We start from the raw sequence: 17,167 nt of genomic DNA, 5'->3' as shown, positions 1-17,167 counted from the left end.
ATAAACAATAAAATATAGCAAGAAGATTAATTACTAATCTTTTATATTTATTTTTTAATTTAATTTGGAAACTTCTTTAGTCATCTATATTACATAAAAATTGCTAAAAAAATTTATCGTCTAATATATGTTGAGGACAAATTTTTCACACCACATGGAATTTATTTTATTGGCAACTCACACCACATCAAAAAATTATGGATTTTAGAAAAGCCTCTTTTAAAGCCCAAAAGAGCTTATATTCACAAAATGACGCTGAAGCCCAAGGTCCAAAACCCATGGCGATATTATCTCATCAAAGCCCATAGTTCGAGCTCATGGCACAACATCTCATTTTCAGCTCATGATCCAAGCTCATGAGTCTCATCGGGAGAATTTTGGGAGTTGTGGTTTGGAGGGCTAAGAAATATCTTCAGTAAAGCTCTAGCGGTTCAAAGTTGACAAAGGAAAACATGTTACTTGGCATGTCTTCCCCAATTCCCTGAACCCTGACGGGTCAGTTTGCAATAAGTAACATCTGGTAAGCCTTTCATATCATATAACACTTAAAATGATAAAACTCTTCATGCTCTTTACATAAAAATTAATGTTCATCATATAATATAAGTTTAAAAATGTAATTATATCATGTATATATAAATTATATTATTATTTTCATTTAAATCAATTTCAATCACATGGCTAAATCTATATTAATATCTCATATCTAGCATTAAATGCTCTTATTGCTCTCCAAGATTTGGTCAAAACACAAAGAGACCATAATTACATCTCTAAAACTTCATCAAATATCAACCAACTAGTTTATTACTTACCAAAATTATATTATAATAAAACCATGGACTAAGCATTTAATTTTCCAAAAGAGGCAACTTAGCCAAAAATATTAGCAATAGTTCTAGCAGAAACTGCCTTAACTCCAATAGAAGCTGCAACAACTCTAGCAGAAATAGTAACAACTCTAGCAGAAGCTGCAATAGCTTCAGCAGCAGCTTAGGCAGCTGACACATGTCCAAAAGTGACATTATCAACCCATTAATGCCCAATTATAGCAGTTTGCTGCTATACCCAAAGAAACAAGGGTCCTATAAAAGAAATCATACCAATTTAAGCTAAAGATCCTTAGCCTCTAGCTGCAATACTAGAAATAGGAAGATATCATAAAAGTTATCTTACCATTTTTAGCCAAACCCATGAATTTAATGCAAAACATCTTCTTCAATAGAAGATCTCACACAGCTGACATCATCCAACTATGTCAGGGTAGCTATTGCTGTAGACCTGTCAACTGTAGTAGCAGCAGCCTTAAAGTCTCAAACTTTCTTCTCTTGATTAAAAGCCAAAAACCCACTAATGAAATCACTTAGTTTATCAAAGAATTTTCCTTATTTGTTAAATTTCCCTTTAACTAATTCTAATCTAGTTACATACTCGGTTTTACATAAAGAGGACTAAGCCACACACTAACACACACACTATCCATCTCTCTCTCACTTTTTTATTCTGAAATATCATCATTTTGCTGCCCATATCTCTAAACATTTCCATACTTCTCCATCTCTCTTACAAAATCTATCTTCTTAGATAACACCTATTACACACACTACTACCCATCTCTCCCACACTCTAATATTATGAAATTTCATCATTTTGCTCCCCATAAACACATCTCCATCTCCTTCTTCATTTCTCTTACAAAATCTCTCTTCTTAGAAAGCAACATAATCCATGACATAACAAAAAAAACTACTCCAGCAGCAACTATAAACTCATGTATTTACTATATTCAACCTCTATATCTCTCATACTTTCATATATTTTACAAACACATTTCTCACAAAATACTCATACATATTACAAACACCATATTTCACAAAACATATATATTTTTCTTACCATCTCCATACATCTTTAAAAATATCAAACACTCTCTCAATAACATATTACAAAAGCCCTTTCTCATGGAAGGCAAACGAATATTAAAGACTCGAAGTCCTTCTCCTAGAAAGCATAATGATTTCATATTAAAGTCATTATCATGAAAGACATAAATTTCTAATACTAAAAGTCTTTCTTATCGAAGGAAATATCACTCATATTTGACTAAAAACTAAAAGAGCATTACATGGAGAAAATCTTTTAAGTGCATGATAAAGATGATAAACTTAACCAACCTATGCACACAACTGGACATATTCTCTCTCCCTCCAGTTACACCCATTTTTCCCCTTCAATCATGAAGTTACTATTAAGGGATTCATAATATCATATTGTACCGCTGAACTCATTTTATCATACTGGTGAAATGTTATAAGTCTACTGATATTATGTAGCTAGAGTCACAAATTATGAAGATAAGTCATTATATTTTTATCTCCAAAATTATACTATTGAGTATATTTTAATTCATTATTATTGTACTGTTGTACTCATATTATTATACCGCTAGAATGTTATCAGCCCACTAGCGTTATACGGCTGGAGCCACAAATCATATAAAGAATGAAGTGATGCTATACAATTGGAGTCAGAAACATAAAAGATAAGTCAATGTTTTCTCCATCTTTGAAATTACATTATTAAGTATATGTTAACTTATTATTATTGTACCGTTGGATGTAAGTTACTTTAATATCATCTCACTATTTAATAAAACATGATCTCACTAATACCTCGTTAATGAACATATATATATATATATTAATAAATTGATCTACTATAGCTGGGCATATTATTCGAACATAAACCATTGATGTACATATTATTTAGACATATACCACCGATGGACAAATATTATTTGGACATGAACCATTGCTGGATGTGTAATGTTTGGACATAAATCATAGCTGAATATGTAATGTTTGGACATAAACCATTGCTGGACATATATTATTTGGACATAGACCATTGATAGACATACCTTTTGTTAAGGTCCAAAATATCACAATGATGTATCAAGGCCCAAAACAATACAAATGATTGAAATTTAAAGAAAAAAAACATTTGGGCTTTCAATAAAAAAAGGAAGGCCCAAATCCATTAAAAGCCCATAGAAAGGGACCCAAGCCCATGAATGGGCAAGTTTTGGACCTCACAAAACAAAGGAAAGAAAGAAGTCCAACCCAGCCCTCAAAGGTAGAAAAAATTTCTAAGGAGCTCAGGGAGAAAATTGAATAAGGATACCTGGGGATTCCCAAAAGCCTAGGATCCTCGGGATGTCTAGCAAGGCCAAGTTGGGACTGAGACAGTTCAAAGGGGCATGCCCATAAACATGAAGAACGAGGGGAGATACATCCCATCAGCCGCCCAATGATGCAGAAACAGATAAAAAAGACTTGGAAACCAACAACTCAAGAATAAGAGTCTAGTACCTCGGGGAACCCAGGAAGCTGGACCATGAAGAAAGTTGGCTGGGCATCTTTCAATATGATAGAAGGGAATCAGCCCATTTGGGGAAAATGATAAAAAGGAAAGCAGCCAAAAGGTGGGTCTGAAAAGGTGGAATCTAGAAACCTTGGAAAAAGAAATATCAAAGATTAGCCTTCTAGGACCCTCCAGAACGAAAAAGTCAACCAGGGGTTTTTGAAGAGGGAATCTCAAAAGAAGGAGATAGTAAAGAATGAGGAAGGGACCAACCACCAATGTTGCTGACACAACATTGGTTTTAGTACCTAAGGGAACAAATAGAGGAAATCAATGGTACTCTAGAAACCCTAGGATGACTCTATAAAAGGAAGGGAAGCCAACAGTGAAGAACATTCAGCAACGGTGAATTAGAAGGGAAAGACACTTGAGAAAACTCTGTGAGAATTCAAAAAGAGAAAATGGAAGGAAAACACTGTCCGGGATCCTCAAACAGCCACTAGAGAATACACTTAGATTCAAAATGATTCAAACTTTGAAAGTCTTAGGGGCTTAAAGAGCCATTTAAGTCTGTGATTTTTGTACTTATTTAAACCTTGTAACACAACCTAGTGAGCATGATGTATTAAAACTTAAGAAAATAATGAAATATTCCATATCATCCTAAAGATCTCTAATCTTTCATTTTACTTTCTTTCCTCGTATATCTTTATTTATTGTTCCTTGTTGCTCAATGCGTATATATTCTTTGTATGTTAGTATATATGTGTTGTAGGATCCATGCTTTGTGCACCACTTGGTTTGGAATCAGTCCAACTTAACTGCGGTGAACTAAGCCCAGTTCCTTAAAACATAGAGCATCAATCCCACGATCCTTGACCCCTTTTACTTGGGTTTGTGTGTTGTTTTTTGTTTTATCAAAAAAGAAAAAGAAAAAGAAAAAAGAAAAGAGAACCCACACACCTTATTATATTGAACATGAACTATACCACAGCTAGATATGGACTATTGGACTCATTCCAGTATTGGACATATGACAATTAATTAATCATTCTAATGGACATTACTCAACACACATAATAATAACGTTCAACTCACCATTTAATCAAATCTATTATGCTTAACATATTATTTATTTATTTTGACCATTATTATGATTCTAAGACATTGGACTTTATTTATTTTGTAGGTTAAAAAATGCTCTGCAAGCCATTGGTCTATGCGACCCAATGTCGAGTTTCGGATTGAACTCCCAAAAACAAATCCGAGTCTAGTAGAGTCACACCTCCAGCGAAATACACGTGGCTACGCGTAAAAACCACCCCCAACAATATACATATATAAAAATTGAAAAAAAATGTATATAATTGAACTCTAATCCGTGCTTGTATAGTAAAAAAAAAAAAAAAATACAACATTAAGCCAATCGAGCCTAAAATTCACCCACATTAAAATATGTAAAAATATATAGTTGCTACAAGTACCCATGTAAATTTGCACTAATACTATTAATTTTTTATTCTTTTTTTTTATCCCCAAGATGAAGGAAGAGAGGGAATGATAGTTAAAGTAGTTAATGATATTTTTGAAAATAAGGTAGGTAAAATAGGAAAAAAAAAAAAAAGAGTAAATTCTTATACTAAAAGTCTAAAATATACTAAATTTTCTCAAAAAAATATAAGCATAAATTTTTGCGAGGGTTGAGGCGACACAAGCGCGACTGCGAGTTAGTTATGGTAGTCCCAAGCTTACTCGATTGTGTCCACCGACAGTTAGAGTACGGCGGCATTGGTGTTGGGTAAAGCCGTAAAGCTCAGACTAGTCTAAAATACAAAAAATATCACGCATGCTTTTCCTATTTCTATTTGCTTAATTGACTTCTCCACAACCCCCTCTCTCTTTTCCTGGACATTCGTACTTCTCCGATCATTTTCAGACCACACGTTATTCTTTTCTCCATTATAAAAATAAGAGTCTTATTTGAAGTCTTTTTTTTTTTCCTTATACTTTATATACCCCCACAAACCCAAAAAAAAAAAACACTAAAACTGAATATTGTTCTTCTTCTTTAGCCATTGGATCCGAAGCATCAATCATTACCAACCAAAAATTCTACAAATACAAAAAAAAAGAAAAAAAAAAAAGAGTTCTCTGTTGCATCCGTAAGAAACGTTTCCGTAAAGGTAAAGCTCCAAAAGCTCAATTTTTCCATGTTCTTTCCCTATTCAAATTCCATGCTTCAATTAATAGTATCAATTTTTTTTTTTTTATAAAAATCTTTCGCGTTTAATTAATTCATGCCCTGCACGATCGATCTAGACATTGAATCAAATAACTTAAATTTATTTTTCTTTCATTTGTTTGTTGCTATTTAAAATACATCAACTACTAAATTTTGCATTGCAGAGGGGGTTGTTGTTGGGTTGAACTTGAAGAACTTGTGTAGCATGATCAAATACATACATGATAACTCGGCGGCGGATTTAAGCAACCTGTTTCAAATTTATGTGTGACAAATTTGGGGAATATTAGTAAAGGGTAGGACCGAGCTTTCAGATCGAGTTTTGAACTGCATGTGGGGATCTCCTTCGCGGCTTCATTCGACTTTTTAATCCATGGGGGAGTGGGTCATTGGAGCCTTCATCAACCTATTTGGCAGCATTGCCATAAACTTTGGAACAAACCTTCTTAAATTAGGTCATAATGAGGTATATACTTTTCTTCTGCCCTATTTTGTTATCGCGTTGTCGTTGCATTATTATGTTGTAGTGTACGTTTTGTAAAGATTCGGTATATGTAGTGTAGGTTACATAGTGGATTTTTTTTTTGTACTCCTAGCTCATTTATACATGTGTTATGCATTGTTGGTTGAATGTATGCACGCGGTTCCAGAGTTACAGTCTGGCGGGCGATACTCGTGTGGTTTTTCACTCTTTTCTTTAAGAATTTGAGAGGAAAATCCATTATTTGAGATCGCGAAGTATGATTTGTGTAGATTACAATTCCGGTATGGCATTCAAGCGCTTGATCCTAGTGTGATTATGAACAATTTTTTTACCTGTTGTTGCTCATTCTACTGTTGTTAATGTGTGACACGGAGCATTCATTTTCATCTTTACACCACTTTGTAAGGTTTGATGAGAGTGGCTACAATATATTTGCAGAGAGAAAGGTATTCACTAGAAAGTGATGGAGCAAACGGAAAGCTGCCTTTGAAGCCTATTATTCATTTCCACACCTGGAGAGTTGGTAAATTCTAGCGCCACGCTGCTTAATCCTGTACATGGGATTTGGTTTATTCCAGCTTTCAGTCTGAAATGTATTGTAATTCTTATTCTGCAGGGATTGTATTTTTCCTTCTTGGAAATTGCCTTAATTTCATTTCCTTTGGATATGCGGCTCAGGTCAGTATTGAATCTATTGATTAAATATTTCCAGGCCTTTTGTTCGGACTATATATAGTTATATCCGGACTGTTTCAAAAGCATAGTGTGTCTGACAACTAGACTGTTTCTTTTTTTTTCTAATCATGCTTTTACTTTCTTCATCTTATGCAGTCTCTTCTAGCAGCCCTTGGATCTATACAGTTTGTTTCCAATATTGCATTTGCTTACTTCGTCTTGAACAAAATGGTGACTGTCAAGTATGTTAAAATCTGAAGTGAGCTCTTATTTTCAGAAGCACAATAGAGCATGCCGCATTATTATCACCATAGAAATTTCAGTCTCATAAATGCTGCTTCTTTTATAGGGTACTGGTTGCCACAGCCTTTATTGTTCTTGGAAACATTTTTCTCGTTGCTTTTGGCAACCACCAGTCACCTGGTATGCAAACTCACATTTGAGATATCTATGTCTGTTATTTCATGAATACCGCTCTATGCCAAGTCTATTTTTTGAACCATATTCTAAGTAATTTAGTGTCTGCGCTCGAACATTTAATGTTGCAAGATGTGTGTCACTCCCACAAAGCTAGGATAAATATATTTTTTGATAAGTAGGTCCTGAGCACAATCTAACAAGGTTAACCCAATATAAATAAGCCAATGTTCTCTCTTATCTACTTCATTCTAGTGTGTGCTGTGAGGACACACAAAGAGATATACATTTCTCATTTAGAACTTGTTTTTAAATCGAGTTCTATCACATTGTAGTGATACAGAAAGAGAGCCATGTGTATTTAAAGCATGACATAATGTAATAGTGATAGCCCAAAGCAGTTGTAGTAGGGGATGGACTCCATTATGGAAAATTCTAGATGATAAACTAAAAACTTAACTGTTAGAATGGTGAATGTATTTATTTATGAATGTGTATGTTTTCTGTGAATTTTCAGTGAAATTTAGAACATTTCTGCATATTTTGATTGGCAAGTCACACACACGCAATAGGTCTTGAACCCATGATCTCATCCTCCACCTAGCACCTGCAAGGGAGGAAGTGGGAAGTGTTAGTTGAGCTAGATTTTAAGGTTTTCTTTGGATATGAAAATTATTTTGAGATTATATCAGAACTGTAAAAGAAAAGCTAGAAAAAACGTGAACTTTAAGATATGCTCAAAAGGGGAATGTATTCTATTATAGAAGGGCAAAACTTAGATACAGTATGTACAGTATCTTAGGTTTCCTTTTTAACATTGAGCAACATGGACACTTATCATAATAACTGGATGGCGTTACAAGTTAAAACAATTTTTTGTTTCTCCGTTAAAACCTCTTTCTCTCTCTCTCTCTCTCTCTCAAGGAACTTATCAGAATCCCATTAATGTGTGCAACAATACCCCTAAAAAGGATTTGGCAGAACCCATGACCATGAGCAGAGGCTATGAGCTGTGTTTGTCTTCTCTAACCTTCATATAGTGTTGGGTGGCTTGTGAATTATTTGACATGTAATGGGTTATGTTAGATGACGTGTCCCATGTTATTCAAAAGGATATGACTCTTCTTGTTGGCTTCTTTTCATTCTTCTGCATTTGTATTTTGTTTATACTTTATATCAATAAAACTTTCTACCATTTTCAGTCAAAAAAAATTCCCACAGTTCTTTCAGCTTGTGTGCTACTCGGCCCCTGGCAGATTAGAGAACAAAGTTGAAACTCAAAAGTGGGTTGTTATTGTTCTGAATCGCTGGGGACTCGTCTTGATGGGAAGGCGGCAAGGTTGCGCTAGTTCTCATTACAAGCCGAATCGTACCCAAATTGCTCACATCAGATCTGGACAGGCTACCTGGAGTGTAACATAGATCTGAAACCGAACTCAGATTCGATTTCTTCTGCGACCGATGAGAGACTCATCAATGGCACTAGTGCTGGTGTCGTCGCTTATCATGTTGCCTTCAACGATTTCCAGCCCCCTCTATTAAAGAAGGCATGAGTGTAGGGTTTTTAGCAAAGAGATTTGTGTATTCAACGGAAGTGAAAGAGCTGGGTTTTCTCACAAAATAACGCCGTTTAGTAGTTCTGTTAAGTAGCCATGTGTCTTAATTTTAAAAGGGAAAACTAAGGTATTGTACATAAGGTACTATACCTAAGTTTTGCCCATTATGGAATGGATGTCCACTTAAAGCAGCCATCCAAACATACAAAGAATGTAAGAAATTCATCTTTAGATCCATCGTATATCATTCAATTCCTTCAAGCGTCTAGGTATTATGTTCTTTCTTATTAGTCCACAGTATGCATAAACAGATCACATTCCAAATATCACCACTACGGTGTCTATCAAAACACCCCTTCAAACAGGCCAACAAATCAACTACCCTGTTAGGCATAACCTACTGCACCCCAAATAGGCCTAACACTAGAGAGCATAATTCTTAAGTGATATTATAAATTAAAAGTAAATGATCAGCCAATTCCCTATTCTTCTTGCACATACAGCACCGTTGCATGGCAGTTATGTTTCTGAGGATTTTCCCCCAATCAGTTGTGCATGTGAAAAAACCACTATAGTGCTTTTCCCTGAGAAAGGTTGCTCACCTACAGCATATAGCACTTTCAATTTTTCTCGAATGACCTGCTTCTTGTTGGCATCCTGTAAGTCTGTTCTTCAACATCCATTCTAATCTTTGTAGAATAGATTAGCATTTCCATCTCCTAATTCTGAAGAGTTCCAATAAAAGTGATATCCTAGTGAAGATTGCATACATTCCAGCATATAATCTGCCACATCAGCCTCTTTTATTGAAAAATTCTTACAATAAGAATCCCATCCCCACACCACCAATTGTGCCAGTATCCAACATTAGTAGCATTACAAACCGCAAACCTGATGAGTCTGGAAAGCTTATCCCAGCCACTTCTAACATGCTTCCAAAGATATGAAGGATCCCTTCCCATCCTTGACCACCATCCACCCCAATCTTGACTATATTTTTATCCACTATTTTCCTCCAAAGAGCATCTATCTCTGTGGCAAATGCCAAAGCCACATCAAATAAAGATTGATTGAAGGACATCAACTTCTTATGCCCAATCCTCCATATTGAAACTGGTTCACAAATCTTCTTCCAGTTGACAAGATGGGAATTAGATTTGTCTCCTAGCCCACCCCATAAAAAATCTCTTTGCAATTCTCAATAGACACAATAGTATTGGCAGGAATAGGAAAAAGAGAAAGAAGATATGTAGGCAAACTCAATAGCATGCTTTTTGTTAATATAAGCCCATGTCCCTTAGACAAGTAAATCTTTCAGCCCCGATAATCTCCTTTCCATCTTCTCAAGTATGAGATTTCAAATATTTTTAGATTTAAATTTAGAACCCAAAAGCAGTCCCAATTGTTTCAAAAGCAGATTGGATACCTTGCACCCTAGAATCTTAGCCAATGCTTCCACTTCTGGTGGTTTCCCCAGATTTATTTTTAAAACAGAAACTGCTTTGAAGCACAGCAAAACACATTTCAGATTTTGAAGTTGTTCCAGGTCCTTTCCACAAAAGATCAACGCATCATTTGCCGATAAAAGGTGGAATACCATCAGCTTATCATTATGGTTGCTTCCAACTGAGAATCCAGCAAGATGCTGTCCCTCCACTGCTCTATCCAGCAACTTATTCTGTACCCATCACTATTAAAAATTACAATGGTGACAAAGGATTTGAATAAATCTCTGAACTCTCTTATTTATTGTGCAGCTGCATTGTTCTATGCTTTCTATTTTTTTTGCCTTAGATGGCCATTGTATCTGATATCTAATGAAACTGAATTGTTGACTATCCCGGAATGCTTAAACCAATAAGACAGTCTACTGAATTTTCAATGTTAAAGGCGCTACATATGCCAAGATCTTGTCCTGCATTTTGTGATTCTTTCCCTGGGAAATCAGCATTTACATTAACTGGCATAACCAGCAAAGTAAATAAATTAATGTTTGCCTGTGTTTCCATTTCAGTTTTTACACCAGAGCAGTTGGCAGAGAAGTATAGCAACATTACATTCCTTTTTTACTGTCTGATTTTGATCTTAGTTGTTGCCTTGCATCACTATATCTACCGGTGAGTACTGGGAGCTGACTGGTTCAGTATTGTTATGTATCTTTCTTTGTTCATTTGATAAAAACATTAGCAATATTCTGTTACTTTCCTTTAATTAACATGTGGTATGCACAGGAGAGGAGAACATATGCTTGCTGTTCCTGGACAAGACCTTAGACCGTATTGGCATATGGCGCTTCCTTTTTCATATGCTGTAGTTTCAGGTGCTGTAGGATCATGCTCAGTGTTGTTTGCAAAATCTCTGTAAGTTAGCAGCCTTGGACATCGTTTCCCTTCTGAGAAACAACTGATAAAATTTTACTGTAAGGTTGTGTTTCTAACTTCAAATTCTCTCTTTTTTCCAGCTCTAACCTTTTACGACTGGCCATGTATAGTGGTTATGAGTTGCACAGCTGGTTCACGTATTCCATGCTTCTTTTATTTCTTAGTACAGCTGGATTTTGGGTAAAGATTGTAACATAACTCTTTTTTCCCTGGTCTGCAAAATGTTCCAATGTCTTAATTTTATGGAAGGGGTTGTTGCATCCAGTGTCCATATTAATTCACACTTGTCCAATTAATGCAGATGACAAGGTTAAATGAAGGATTGGCACTGTTTGATGCAATTCTTATAGTACCTATGTTTCAGATTGCTTGGACTTTCTTCTCCATTTGTACAGGATTTATTTACTTTCAAGAATATCAGGTCCTCTCTCTCTCTCTCTCTCAATCTTAAGTTCTGACCATGCAAATAAAGCACCTCTTCTTCATAATGGCGTTGCAACGAAAACCAACAATCAGATTAGTTCATGTGCTTAAAACATTAGTCCCACTCGGCTGAATAGTCTTGGTATGAGTGTTGAATCAAACTTGAAAAAAGAAAAAAGAAAAAAGAAAAAAAGAAGAGAAAAGATAAAGATAAAGACTCTGGTTAGCAAGATTTTTGTTTGAGGGTGAATTGGACATAATGGGTTTGCCATAAGCATAGTTCCTGATTTCAACATCTTAGGTGCTGATGGGTGCAATTATTTTTATTTATTTTTGGAAGTGGTTGGGGGAAAGAGGGGGTGGGGGTGGGTTGGTTATGGGTCTGCTGTTTTGCCTCAATGGACAGTGGCTTCACCCCGTTTGATTCCGAGTGAATGCCAATCAGATGGGTGATCTGTGTGTGGACATGTATTACAGCCACCGGCTTTTGATGTATCTGTTCTTCAGGATTGCAACCTTGTAGCATTCTTTATACTCTGTCCTTGAAACAGGTTTTTGATGCGCTAAGGACGACAATGTTCATACTAGGAATGATGTGTGTCTTCATAGGAATTTGTTTGTTGGCACCTGATGACACGAAAGGTAACTTGCTTATGGGGGTTGTCAATTTTAAGTATATAGAGGATAAAGATGGAAAGCTTATTCTGAAAATTTTCAGGTGGTGAGGTCAAAGATAATTCATCTTTAGTTTCTGTGGTTTCTTCAAGCCTTTCAACAGAAGAGGATAGGTATGATACATTCTTACATACTGGGAAATTTGCCAAACTCAGAGTTTTGAGTTACAAAACAATCTATATGCTGTACAGGTTCGAAATAGAGGAGAATAAGAACATAAGTAACTCATTATATTTTGTTAAGTTTCAAGCTAAAGAATCGGTCTTACCTAATTCAATGTGGTCAAATTAAAATAATATTATAATTCTTTTGCTTTCTCATCAACCTTGCAGAAAATTAAATAAATAATTTGACAGTTTGGTTTACAATAATAGTAACTAGGGGAAAATAAGAAGAGAAAACTGTACATGTATAATTGCATACTCTAGTCTATTGCTAGTATATGTTGTATTAACTTCTCATTATTGTAGGATGCTGTTCATATATGCATGCCAAATTGCGTTCTACTATGGTTTTCATCAATGTCCTCCATGTATTTATCTTTTGCAGGTTGGTTGAGCCATCTGGAGATGCACACAGTACTAAAGATGCGAGATCATTTATGCAAGGAGTGGTAATGAAGATTACGGATGTAATAGCCAAGGCAAAGGTGCTGCTAATTGGCTCAAATATATCTTTTTGAATATGTAAATATGCTTCAATATATTAACTCTTTTGGCCCCCTATTGCCTTGCAGACTGCTTGTGCATTATCACTAGGTTCTGGGGAGGATTCAATCAATGCATCTGCAGTTCTTGTGATGCCCATGGTGTCTTCAAAGATAACAGGCTTTAGAGGAAGTGGGTTTGACCGGGCTAAGATTTTCTCATTGAGAAATGCTGGTTGGAGTAAGATATCGATGGATGAAGAAGGTGCAAAAATGCTAGACGCAAGCCCAGCGTTCCCTGATAGCCTTTAATAGGAGTAGTAACGAAGTATAAATATGTCTGCCAGGATATTTTTTTCCCTTTATTTGTAGAGGTACAATTGTTTAGGATTCATTATTTTACCACTTTTTCGATAATTCTTCTAGTCTTGAGAGTGTGATTTCCTACAGTATTGTATATACATGCGCACTTAAAATTGAGAGAACAGAAAATAGTTCTTAGGCTTTGTACTGAAAAAGATTGTAGAGTGACAGACTTACTGTATGATTACAAGATGATCCCTATGGGAGCACAGAATTTGGGTTAAATCTGTATGGTGGATGCAACTTTTAGATGATCTAGCTAGTAATCCATATGAATTGATGCATTTGAGAATAATGCGTGGCTTGTGTACCTGAGTTTAATTCTACTTACACATTCATTTTTTAAATTTTGTTGAAGTCTTGGAAAAACTTTACAAGGATATTATTTGAGAGAATATGCAGCTTGTGAAATCTTAATTCCGTTTTATTAAGAGAAATAAAGAGAATCTGTTAATCTATTATGTACTTAATATACCTATCAACATAATTTTTGTTATTATAATACAATGATTTTTTTTAGAATGATAATAAAATGAAGGCTAAATTGCAAATTGCATTCTCTAAGTTTGAATTTCATTTCTCTAATTTTTTGGTCAATTGAATTTTTTAAATTTCAAATTTATTCAATTAAGGTTTTTCACCCAATTTTGTTAAAAAATTGTAGTTAAGTATGCAATTAACTAATGTTTGATAAAATAAAATAAAAATTAATGAAAATGATTTTTGAAAAAAAAAATTCACATGAACAAATCTATAAAATATTTTTATTAATTTTATAGATTTTGTCATGTGAGGAAAATATTTATTTAATGACAATTTTTTTAATGAAATTGGACGAAATGACTAAATTGAATAAATATGAAATTTAGATAACTTAATTGAACAAAAATAAAGTTAAAAAATTGAAATGAATTTTAGTTAAATTTAAATGATGCAAATTATATTTTAAATTAAAATGAATTTTTTTTCATGGTTATTACAGCTTTTTTTATATTGAATTATTGTAGAGGCATAGTTTTTGTAGGTATATTATATTTTACACCTTACATTTTATGAGTGCTTTCAAATTAAACCATATATTTTAAAATGATTTAAATAAAATTCTAAAGTTTAAGTATGTTACAAATTAAAACATACTTTTTGTAGCTTATTTCAAATGAAACCTTAACTTTTGAAACTATATCAATTTGAATCCTAAACATTTCTAACCTCAGTTTCAAAACGTGATATTTGACGTTTTAAATAACGCAATTTCTAGTAAAATCGTAATACCAAACACACGCGAATTGACGATTTTAATAAAAATGCACGTTTAGGATTTCATAACAGCCTATCCAAATGGGCTCCTAGTTTTTATTTGGGTTTAATTGGAAGGTTTGAATTGAGATAATTTTTAAAGAAATTATTGAAAAAAAAATTTAAGCTTTAGGATTTAATTTGAAAATTTTGAAACTATAAAGTTCAATTTGAAACCAAATGTAATTTGCTCTTTTATTTATTGGATTATATTAAAATTTTCATTAAACTTTATACTTGAACTAATGATACGTTTTGGTATGAGAACTTGAATTAGTTTTAAATGGTTTAAAAGTAATTTCAAATACACTTGAATTAGTTTTAAATGGAGTTGAAAATAACTTTTTTTTTTTTGGTTCAAAAGAGTTGAAAATAACTTTGATACCGAGCGAAGTAGCTTTGAATTGAATTGGAGGGACACATTTTTTTTTTTTTTTTTGTTGAGAAACGAATTGGAGGGACACTTGATACCAAATAGATTTGAAATCTAATTTGGGGTATTTAACACATAATTAGAACTGATTTATTTATTTATTTTTTGAGTTTTCACATTAATCTAGGCTAAAATTTAAATTACGACCTTTTTAGTTTGGGTGAATTGTCGTTATCATCTTCAAGATTTTGTTTTGCCATTTATTTATTTTGGCCATTTTCATCTATAAAATTGTCATTCTTCACATATGTGATATGATGTAGTTTTAATGGACTTAACAATAGTTTTTATAGACAGCAATAGATGGAAGGACCAACTTTACAAAAATAAAAAAATCAAAGGATGAAAATGACAAAACAAAACTTTAGAGAAGAAAGAACAACTTGCCTATTTTTATTTATTTATTTAATTTAATTTTATGATTAGGGGAGGTGTATTTAAAATTTTAAATCCTAGACACAACTCACCCAAACTTAAATGGTATAAGATTAATATATATATATATATATATATATATATATATATATATTTCTTTAAAATTTAAAAGCAAGCCATGCAATGCATCGAATAGGAAAAAAATCTAAAACCTAAAATCTAAATATGAAATATGAAATTTTGATAATTATGATGATTATTAATGTAAATTTATTGTGAGACAAAACTTATGTACAATATCTTAGGTGCTGTTCCTTAAGTTTCCCTCTTAAGATTCTGCTATGTGGTTACTTAATTTAAAAAATACACTTCTATTCATGAAAAAAAAGCCACATGGTGGAATATTAAGAGAGGAACTTAAGGAACAACACCTGAGTACTATACCTAAGTCTTGCTTTTTATTATGATAGTTTTTTTACAAGAGCCTATATATTTTAGCTTATTTATTTATTTATTATTTTAAAGATATATATTCTAAAATTATACATTTTTTTTGAGAAGCTAAAATTATACATTTTGTATGACTATGTTTATAACTTTATATTTAAAACTATATATTATGCCATTTGTAAAAAAATATAATGTGTCAAGATTTTAATGAATTTTTTAAATATAGAATAAAATTTGAATTCAATAATATATATATATATATATATATATATATATATAAATATAAATAATAGTGTATCTCTATATTAAGAGGATTCAGAGAGTTAGTTATGATTTTTAAAAATGTCAAAAATTCCCCTAATCTAATTATATAATCCTTATTTTTAAAAAATAAAAAATTAAGTTAAAATTGTAATTCAACAAAATTTTTTTAAAACAAAACTACCAGAGAAACTTTTTTCCTAAAAATTAGCACATTTTTTATTTAAATATATTTCACACACGTTTGATACATTTTTTCTTAAAAACTAGCACACACTATATGTGGGGAGTAAAAGGACCCAAGTGGGCATATGGGCCTTTGGCCGAGGGAAGGAGGGCCGACCGCTCTAAGCTCTTAAGAAGTTAAATGCGGTAGTACTGCGAATCGGTCCATACGCCGAGGATTCGAGGACACATCCGAGGGTAAGTTTCTCTTCGGATAAACCCAGGAGAACTCGAAACTTCACTATGAAGGTCAAGGCAATATTCCGGAAAGACTGTTGGTTAAAGGGGGGAAACCCTGAACCTTCGAGATACACTGGTGTTAGAAAAATACCAAAAGCAAAGGCTGCCACCTCCACATTAAAGACTCTGCACCTACCTCCCTGGTCGCATTAATGGGGAAGTGACCCCTGAACAGTAGAACTGAAGTTTTTGGTCACTATTCAAAGGCACTAAGAAAAGAAATATCTAGGAGGGAGGGGGTTGGAGCAACACGTGAATAAAGCATCAGGAAAAGAAGTATTTAAGGGGGATGAACGCCAAAGAGAGGGGGTCCAAGAAACAAAAGAAAGAAAGAAGAATTGTAACCTTTAAGAAAGAAAGAGAAATAATACAGAAGTAGTCCTCGGCTCACGTCCGAGGAGGTCTATTTGCAATTATCGTTTATTATTTACAAGTGTTTGTAACTTTTAGCCTGTTCTCAAGTTCTCAGTACTTCTAATCTAGATTTCAAGCCCACACTCTACAAATTTCATTGTTTAAGGCTCATTGGGCCTGAGCCCGTGATTGTCTTTAGGTCCAGGTGCAATTGTGCACTTACAATTGGCGCCGTCTGTGGGAAATCTAGTCTAGAAAGGGTTGGGATACCATGGCAGGCCTAGGTTCTCACCATGCAGAATCACAGG

General features: G+C 33.8%; 1 protein-coding gene across 1 annotated transcript; it reads left to right on the top strand.

Annotated features, from left to right (window-relative positions):
* Nucleotides 1-5,297: 5,297 nt before the first annotated feature.
* Nucleotides 5,298-13,535, top strand: LOC142619993 (putative magnesium transporter NIPA8). The gene is made up of 14 exons (XM_075793426.1): nucleotides 5,298-5,546; nucleotides 5,770-6,071; nucleotides 6,528-6,612; nucleotides 6,706-6,767; nucleotides 6,921-7,006; nucleotides 7,114-7,187; nucleotides 10,752-10,854; nucleotides 10,969-11,097; nucleotides 11,199-11,298; nucleotides 11,420-11,539; nucleotides 12,093-12,183; nucleotides 12,260-12,329; nucleotides 12,766-12,865; nucleotides 12,953-13,535. Exons 2-14 carry the CDS (start codon nucleotides 5,979-5,981, stop codon nucleotides 13,172-13,174), a joined length of 1,335 nt encoding a protein of 444 aa, XP_075649541.1. The 5' UTR covers nucleotides 5,298-5,546; nucleotides 5,770-5,978; the 3' UTR covers nucleotides 13,175-13,535.
* The last annotated feature ends 3,632 nt before the right edge of the window (nucleotides 13,536-17,167 follow it).

This window comes from Castanea sativa, chromosome 1, assembly GCF_040712315.1.
Source record: "Castanea sativa cultivar Marrone di Chiusa Pesio chromosome 1, ASM4071231v1".
Classification (NCBI taxonomy): domain Eukaryota; kingdom Viridiplantae; phylum Streptophyta; class Magnoliopsida; order Fagales; family Fagaceae; genus Castanea; species Castanea sativa.
This window is presented reverse-complemented; position numbering and strand designations above follow the sequence as displayed.

Bases quoted from the DNA above. Each gene is read 5' to 3' on its own strand.
- LOC142619993 (XM_075793426.1), top strand. From the start codon at position 5,979: ATGGGGGAGTGGGTCATTGGAGCCTTCATCAACCTATTTGGCAGCATT. The intron at 6,072-6,527 runs GTATATACTTTT...ATATATTTGCAG, and splicing joins TTAAATTAGGTCATAATGAG to AGAGAAAGGTATTCACTAGA. The intron at 12,184-12,259 runs GTAACTTGCTTA...GAAAATTTTCAG, and splicing joins GGCACCTGATGACACGAAAG to GTGGTGAGGTCAAAGATAAT.